This window comes from Telmatherina bonti (assembly GCF_933228915.1).
Source record: "Telmatherina bonti genome assembly, chromosome: 13".
NCBI lineage: Eukaryota > Metazoa > Chordata > Actinopteri > Atheriniformes > Telmatherinidae > Telmatherina > Telmatherina bonti.
Genome location: NC_136611.1, coordinates 25,377,527 through 25,386,583, shown reverse-complemented (window position 1 = coordinate 25,386,583; position 9,057 = coordinate 25,377,527). Strand labels below are relative to the sequence as shown.

General features: G+C 38.0%; 1 protein-coding gene across 1 annotated transcript; it reads right to left on the bottom strand.

The window, feature by feature from the left end:
- Positions 1-624: 624 nt before the first annotated feature.
- anxa1a (annexin A1a) lies at positions 625-5,182 on the bottom strand. Its single transcript, XM_079251081.1, has 12 exons — positions 5,061-5,182; positions 4,368-4,448; positions 3,555-3,645; positions 3,186-3,280; positions 2,954-3,067; positions 2,644-2,734; positions 2,398-2,477; positions 1,797-1,941; positions 1,611-1,706; positions 1,457-1,515; positions 1,235-1,357; positions 625-1,110 (listed from the first exon to the last, which is right to left on the bottom strand). The coding sequence occupies exons 2-12, from the start codon at positions 4,425-4,427 to the stop codon at positions 1,051-1,053; spliced, it is 1,014 nt and encodes a 337-aa protein (XP_079107207.1). The 5' UTR covers positions 4,428-4,448; positions 5,061-5,182; the 3' UTR covers positions 625-1,050.
- Positions 5,183-9,057: the final 3,875 nt, after the last annotated feature.

The window sequence follows — 9,057 nt, the reverse complement described above, 5'->3', positions numbered from 1 at the left end:
CTGCCATCTTCTGGATTTTAAAATATCTTTTTTTTTTGTTTGTTTTTGTTTTTTTGTTTTTTTTTTACAAAGCATCTCTGCTTTTCTGGAAATGGGGTTTATGTATGTATAGACTAACTACACCTGCCTTTGGCCTTTTGACTCCAGTAACGCGGACTTTTTTTATTCTATCAAATCAAATAGAAATATAAAGAGTACATACTAAAACTGTATGGAAAATCTGATTAATAATAAAAAAAATTTAAAAAGTATTTCATGCCTGTGTTTCATTCTTAGTGTTTGCCGTAGATGATGCCATCCAGTTGGTTTAATTTGAAATGAGGATGGCGTAGGGTTTATAAGATTAATTCTTCTTCCTACTCCAATTTTCTTCTTTTTTTTTTTCTTTTTTTTTAACATGAAATGTATTACAATGGTTGTGTAGTAGTTGTTGTAACTCGGAGTATATTTTCTGTTGTTTTTTGGATTTGCCGATATATTATGGAAAAGAAAAGAATAAAAATGTGGAAATGAAATGAAAATAATTATAACCTCATTGCGCTTTCAATGTGACTGCAATTTTTTCAGGTTGCCATCATTGTTTGAGCTGTGTGTAAAATTACAAAAGACAAGAACACTCATAGGTCTTCATTATAAAAAGCTTTTATTTGCAGTTGTTGAAGCTCCTTCATGGGTAAAAGTACTACTAAATAATTGGCAAATGGTCCTCTACATATATCAGCTGTGCTGTAGTAAGCGACTTTAGCTTCTTGAGAATTGGAGAAAATAAAAGCACTAGCTGAGTCTGTGGGTTAGGGTTAGGTCTAGTGGAATGTTTTCTGATCTATGATGGAATATTTAGGAACAAAAACATCATTTCCAGAACAGAATATGTATGTTGAAGCAATGACAACTCAAGGTTATATTTTTGCTCATTGCTAAATGCCATGTCTGTTTGGTTTGCCACAAGCACAAAAGGCACAACACAAGTCAAAAACAGGTGATTTGCCACAAAAGGTGGGGGTCTTTGGCTTCTCGATGTAGAATTCTAAGGCTTTTAATTGACAGGTTTTAGTTTTCACCACCACAGAGAGCCAGCAGAATCTTCTCATAGTCTCCTTTTGTGTCATCCTAAAGGGGAAAAAAAAGCTCAGTTACTTTTTAGACATTTTTAATGGCCTTTTTTCAGCACATATTTATAGCTTATAAAAACACAACTGAGCAGCTGAGTTTATTATCATGAAATGTCTCTCACCAGGATTTCCTGGTAGAGTGTTTTGCCATAGTTTTTCTTGTACTCCTCTTTGATCCGTTTCATGTCAATCTCGGCGCGGCTCACCATGATGCGAGTCAGGATATTTTTGCGGGTACCTTTACCCTGATGGGAAGGATGGAATCAGAAAAGGTAAAACATCTGTTGATATGTCTGTCTGTATCTCTGTATGTGTTTGTGCATAAAGTTGTCCCATAAGTGTACCTTCATGGCCAGGTAGAGCTTCTCTGCAAAGAAGGCAGCCCTGCTTCCAGCACATTTCACTGTGATAGTTTAAAAAACATGATTCCAGTATAAATACAGTCTGAACACCAATTAATATTTTAATGCTCTTGTAATAAGGTTAGAGTGCCTTTACCTACTGCTGTGAGACAACTTTCAATATCCCCCTTCAATTCCAGGTCGATCGCTTTGGCTACATCCACTTTGCTGTACTTTGAGTACCTTTCAAAAACTAAAGAAGCAAATAGCAAACAAGAGTGTTATATGACTGATACAAATAATAAGAAAGTCTGTTTTGCTCTACAGGGCAATGGAGGCTAACCTTTGCGAAGATGAGGAGCACTCCTGGTGGTAAGGATCTCAATGAAGACAGAGCAGTCTGTGCCCTTCCTCCCCTCCCCAGCCTCATACATGGCCCTGGCATCACTGTCAATTAGCTGCTCGCTAACTCCTTCAGTCCTGCTGGCCTGTGACATGCAAGGATACACAGAGTTCAGACGGTAAATCAAACCAACTTTGGCTTCAGTACTACATCCCAGATTTTTCTGCATCTTTAAAAAGCCAGAGAAAACCTAAAGATAAAAATGAAAATATTTCAAGTGTTCTCTAGCTTCAAAAATCACAAAAAGCATAACTGCAGCCTTTTAACTTGATCTTAAATTAAGTTTATTAAGGCTGGTTTGTACTGCACTACTCTTTTCAGGTGTCTCAGGATGTGTACAATCGTATGTGTGTTAAGGGAGTGAGTTTAAGAGTTTCTTTTATAAACCACTGTTAGCATACAGAAGGTAGTATTATGTTGCCTCAAATCCTAATGGTATCCTGGCGCAGTAACTGGTTAGTAAATTACAACAAATGTGTCCTTAAAAAAGTGGCAATAAAGGAGCAAATAAAACATGAGACAACTGTAAATGATCATGTACCTTACAGAGAGCAAGGAGGGCAGCCCTGAAATCCCCACTCGTGTCAGACCTGATGTCCTCCTCCAGCTCCTTCTTGTATTCTTGAAATAAAAGCAATTAAAGTAATTCACAAAACTGAGCTAAAACCAGTCTTATTTTTCACCCCCCCCCCCGATCCTTCTGAGGCTGTATTTTTCATGTCATATGAAGCTTCAGTAAAAGCAACATGGATCAGAGAACTGTTGCTTCAACTTTGCCAGCACGCACCTTCCTTGTAAACCTTCTTTATGTCCATGATCTGTCTGTTGCTTCTGGAAGCCAGAATCTCTATCAGGGTGTCCTCATCTGTTCCAAGACCCTGAGACACACATGTAGGAGAAGGTAGATTAATAAAGAGCGACTTGTCATTGCTTGCAAGCCCAAATCAAACAAACAAACTCCATTCAGAAAACAGTGGGTGATAATGACAGATGATGGTTAAAGTAACACAAACATCACTGATATTTTCCAGCACCACTGATTATATAGATTTGAGAGGTTTATGCACTAATTTAAATTCATTTTAGGGGAAATTTACCTTCATAGCCTGTTTCAGCTGCTGGGCGTCATACTGGGCTGGTGTTTTCAGCAGAGCCAGCACCACATCTTCCAGGTCTCCCTTCAGAGCATTTTTCAGGGCTGATTCCAGCAGCTACGAGAGAATAATGTGCTCAAAAAGTGCAACAACATGCAGGTAATAACTGCTGTGGAACGAGATCGAATGAAAATATTTCTTCTTCCTGTTACAACGCTTATGCAGTTGTCATTACCTTGCCACTGGCCTGCTGGTAAGCCTGTTTGATTTGCTGTCTCTGCTCATTGCTCCTTTTCACCAGGACTTCAATGATGGTGTTCTCATCCACGCCTGCAGTATAATTAAGCAGACAGATATTTGTGTAAGTTTGAGTCAGCAGGACAGATAGAAAGGTCATCCTTTTTCTTGATGGCAAAGATCCACTGAGAATGTGGCATCACTAGCATGTTTACCAACACTGTATGGTGTAACAACAAATGATGGCCAGCAGAGGATGTTGACATTCTTAACACTAAAACCCAGCACTTTGGAACAGAGATGTTGTCTATGGCCAAAACATGTTCACACTTGCTCCAAAGCATTCATTTTTGCCTTTTAAGTTCACCTTTTGCCTTGATGGCTTTGTCCAAGATTCCTGCATCTCCACTTGGGCTGAAATTGGGAGCTGGAGTCACAGTTCCCTCGTTCTTCAGAAGCTAAAAAGAAAGAAAAAAATAACAGGATTATTGTGTTAATGGTAAATACTTCTGCTCAGAGGTGTGTATATGTACATTTTTCAAATGCCTTTGCTGCTAAAGGGCTGAAAGAAAGAAATAAGTAATATTGACCTTTATCAGTGCTTCTGCTTAAAACATACAAGATATAAAAAAAAAAAAAAAGAACATTTACAGGCTTGATGTTCTCTACATGTGATCCTTCATGCTTTCAAAGCTCACAAATGAGTAGCTTAAAATCCCTGAACACATCCCTGACTGACCTGAACAGCAGCTGGAGAGTTAAAAAGCTGAGACTGAAATCATGCTGGATAATCTTGTGCAACTTTCCCTTAGTTCACTTTAAGCAACTGGGGAAAGGAGAAGTAGCATTTCAGTCTGCTTGCAGAGTTTATACAGGGAGGGGCACAAATTCCTGCTTCTGTGAGTCACACACTCCCAAGATTCAGAGTTGTCATCACCATTCTCCTTACATATAACCTTTACAGTAGTGATTCTCTTTCTCTTTAATGATAGCGCTCAACTTATCTTAGTGCTCAGCTTCACTCCCTTTCCTTCCTGTCTTTCACATTTAAACTAACTTATTCTATTCCTCTGTTTGCCTGCTCATTTTTTCCACCCAAGCATACCACGGCTAGAGGGGAAAAAAAGGAAAACGGGGTGGTTGGCCTTAGCAACTGGAACAGAAACACAGCATTACGTACTGAGTCATCAGGCATGCCCAGATAGACTGTTTGCTGCAGAAAGGCTTGGATGAAAGACATGGTGGGACTGCTTGTGTGTGTCTATAGGAGAAGAGGACAAGGTTAGAAAAGAGAATGATAGCATTTAAATGAAATGATCAAAAGTAGCTTGTGAGAACATTATCTCCTGAAAGAGTTAAACACCTTAAGATAAACACTTAGTGAGCATGGCATTCAAAGGAGGGTATGATTCTGCAAAAGTAAAGTTCTTCTCAGTCAAACTTCTTGTCACAAGAAAGAAAACAGTGTTTGCGTTTCTTAGATCTCTGCTGGAGAATGCTAACAAAACCTTTGGTATTTTACTGAATGTTTATGTCAAGTAGTTGTCCTAAATTGCATCAATGTGTATAGTGCTCGACCACACCCACGTTCACTCCTGATATGGAGGCAAATAATATCGTCGCGTGGATCATCTGCTGGTCAATTCTCACGTGATTTATTTCTGAGACTGAACCGCAACTTTAATGGTTGTGTAAAATTCTGATATAATTACGCCAGAACGTCACAACTTTTTCCAACCACACCCTCGTGGACTGCGTCAACGCCATGGGGAGAGAAGTGCACACAAATCATTAACTTCCAAATTAAACTAAAATTGCAAAGCAATAAAAACCGGAGAACAGAATCCAGTTTTTCATGGTGGCTAAAACTTACCGAGTGATCTTAGAAGGAAGAGGTTAGTCTCGCTGTAGTTCCAGGGAAGTTGTAGGGATGGAAAGAGTGTATTTATACACAAGCTAAACTCCACCTAGGAAGGAGCCCAGCCCATAAAGTTTCCTCCACAGCTGCTATTGGACTGAACTGCTGCTGCGCACAGAGCGCAGCGCAGCTCCGTCCGTTACGCACAGCAGGATTCACTGCGTAAACACAAGTAGCAGTTTCATCCAGCAGATTCAAGCCACGCAGCTTACTGAAACACATGTGCTGAGAAAATGCCAGATCCTAATCTTTCATAAAAAGAAGTTATCTCATGGAAAATCACTGGGATATCCTACATCTGTGGATAGTTTGTTTTAGATAAAGAAGGGCCTTCTACATTCCTTCTACTCCATAAATTTAATAACTATTCATACTTCATTTAATAGTTGCAGTGTTTCAGATGACGCAGGATAAATACAAGACGCTCTTTCCCCTCTACATTTGCTTTATTGCAGTTTGTACTATTTCCAAAACCGAAACAGTGTAAAATGTGTTGACGTTTTTGTTAATGCTTTTGAAAATTAAAATAAATTATCTTCATGTACAAATAATATTAAATAACCACAAATTGCAACAAAACTGTTCTACCGTTACTACTTCTACCAGACTGCTGCTACTGCTGCTACTACTACTACTACTACTACTTCTACTACTACTACTACTAATAATAATAATAATAATAATAATAATAATAATAATAGTAATTGATCATAATAATGTTGAGAAAGATTAAAGATAAATAAATGAATAGTAAATAAATAAACAAATAAATAAATAATACTCTAACTCTCTTGGAACAGCTGGGAAAAGTATGACTTTGTAAACGTGGCCGACATTTTCTCTCTCTCTTTTCGTAGCTGACGCTGACTTTACAAATGTTGGACCCCAATCTATGTGCTTGATTTAAACAAACAGACAGATAGATAGATAGATAGATAGATAGATAGATAGATAGATAGATAGATAGATAGATAGATAGATAGATAGATAGATAGATAGATAGATAGATAGATAGATAGATAGATAGATATTTTATTTTATTCATCCCGTGGGGTGGGGGGGTGGGGGGATTCGGGATATTTAATATTTATATTTAACTACCAAATATAAATTTAATTTAAGTTTTATATCTTCGGATTAAACATAGAAACTTAGTTACTTTTATCAGTCTTTTCTTTTTCTTTTTATGTGCATCATTTATTTGTGGTGGTCTCAAACATTTTTTTAAATACCCTTTCTTCAATTATTTAAATTGTCATGTAGCTTTTGTTGTGTTCTCTGGAAATCTTCGATGCACCACTTTGTGTGATGTTCACGACTCTGATAGCCTGTAAGGTTTTCATCCAGTTTCAAGTCTACCTGTAATTAGCATCCCCAACCATGATGTTAGTGTTATGATTAGCTTTATTTGCTTGAGGACAAAGTGAAGTATAGATTTTTTACATTTCTGCTACAACCTCCCTTCTTCTGTTAATGCTCTTTATACCTTTAAACACAACACAGACCATCCAATCCACTTCCACCACATTGTCTAGAATATCAGCAGTACAACTTATCAGATTAGAGTTGAGTAAAGATCTCCTTCGGGTTCTTGAAAACATTTTGACTCTTTTTTTTGATGAGGCAATTCTATTTTTTAAGGTGTGGCAAGTTGTCATAACAACTCTGCTACAGTCTGACACAACTACCTGCCTCAACAAAGGGTATATATGTCATGTCTTTGTGCAGCGGTGATTAACAGGAAGTGATGTGTAATGATGTATTTGCTTGATGACATTACTTTAGCACAATCAAACTATGTCATCACACCAAAGAATCTTAGCAGGCATATTCAACTTTCAACTTAGCAGGCCTCCAGAAACAAAAATGTTGGAGTTGCCATATTTGGCAAAGCAACCTTTCACACATTCATAGCGGAGTATGGTGAGAGCAGGGATTGGATTGTGAAAAAGTGAAGAGTAGGCAAAGCTGTCTTTTCATTACAGTGGTATCATAGGTGGATTTATCTTTAAGTAGGGTATGCTAAACAGATGCTCAAGCTGTGGTCCAAATGTTCTAAATGAGTTCCTTGGTCTACAGAAGAGAGGAAATCTGCAGAGAGGAGCTTGGCCAAGAACAACAAGGCAGGGAAAGGCAGCATTCGTCAGAAGCGGCAGATGTAGCTGTAAGAGCAACATTGATTGTATTTTACAACACGTTACACATTACTGTAACAATATCTTATATCCTTTTCGCTGCAATATGTCGACAAACAAACCATTTCTTGACATTTTTTAGCGCTTCAATGTAGGAAATCTATGTTTCAGAGTCATACTTGTGTGGTGTTTCCAGGAAAAACAAACAAAAACAAGAGACACCAACTACAGTGAGTGTATGAATTATATGTGTGTCTGTGAGTGTGACAAAGCATCTAGTTACAATCTGTACCTCACAAACAGGAAACCTGAGGACAGTTTGAGGCATCTTTTTACCAGTGGACTCTGTTATTAAAGCCAGTACCTGGTGAAACTCCATCTCTACAAGTTTAATATTTAAAGACTGTTGTGAGTTTAGTTCCCCTGAGAGATCTGGATCAGCTCATCATTGTCCTCCTGGTCAGCAAACTAGCATCCAAGCTGCACAGAATTTTACTGAGGGGATTTCCTCTGCTCCGAGAACCAGGTAGTCCTTTTTAGTCAAACTTTTTAGTCTTTTTCAGTGTTATAATCTCTACTACCTTTGAAAAAAATTCTGTAATCGATTTGTGTGGGTATTCATATCTGAGTGACCGTTAAATTTGTGCTTGTATTGATAAATTTGTACCTGTTTAGTGAAGAATCATGGCAGCTGAAAAAGGAACATAAACGAGGGAAAACTAGGCTTTACAAAAAAGTTTGGCATTTTCAGTTTCTCCACTTGAGAGGCCTGTAGCTTACGGTAGCTTGGAGAGGCTGAAAAGCAGATTACCCTCACTGATTGAATCTGCTATGTGAGCTTTTTGACATCTGCAGATAGTTAAGAGGGGTTGAACGAGGCTTCATAACGTGGATTCAAATATTCTGGGATATTAGATTGCATATTAAGAAACATTTTTTCATTTATCTAGGATTCAAAATTATTTCAATTTACCCTTCTTTGCAGATTTTTTGGCCAATGCAATTGTGCAAAGAGCACACAAAAGAACAGAGGTGACAGCCAAAACACAGTAATCTACACAATGTACATGAACTCTTCTGCAACTACAAATGGATCTTATTCACTGACTTTCCTGGGAAAGAAAGTAGGGAGACACCACTCAGTTGCACCTGCTGGGAAGCAAAGTAAGTCCACGACACAACAGCAACATATTTACATACAGAAGTTACCACTGGCTGGCTTTCATCTGCATGCTGATGGGGTCCTTGGGATTTGGCTGCGTCTGAAGTGGCTGCATGTTCAGCAAGCACATATGCTCAGCAAGAAGAATATTTTAGCTGCTTCCACAACAAACCTGTCAGTGTATCAGAAGAAACATAACTCATTATTCTTGGCATGGTAGGAGATCTGGATATAAAGGCCAACTGGGTCCACAAGATCCAAACTGAAACACATATGCATGAAAACAAACACTAACAGACAAGGATATGTCTGCTTGGCAGTATTTAACCACTATACATAGAGCAGAAATAGATGCAGACGTGTTTTGTGAGGTCCTGTAAGTTTTTATTATTACGAAATGAAAAACCCAAACATGTTTCTGGAATATTTTGTATATTTATAAAAGGTAAATGACTGACTTGGTTTGTTAATCCAGATCTTTTTGTATGAAGTTTTGCTAGCAAGTTCATTATCTTTCTTCCTGCACTGTCCCTGCTGTCCACATTTGCCTTGTGTAATTAACTGGACACAATTAAAAAATAGGACACAACTGTCAATGTAAAGTCAGCAGAGTCATGGTCGAGTCCCCAAATAAAAATCTAAAGTTAAAGATCTG

Excerpts from the sequence above, each read along its gene's own strand:
- anxa1a (XM_079251081.1), bottom strand. The coding sequence starts at position 4,427 with ATGTCTTTCATCCAAGCCTTTCTGCAGCAAACAGTCTATCTGGGCATG. Across the intron at positions 3,068-3,185 it reads ACCAGCAGGCCAGTGGCAAG|CTGCTGGAATCAGCCCTGAA; the intron begins GTAATGACAACT and ends ATTCTCTCGTAG. Across the intron at positions 2,735-2,953 it reads AGCTGAAACAGGCTATGAAG|GGTCTTGGAACAGATGAGGA; the intron begins GTAAATTTCCCC and ends TGTGTGTCTCAG.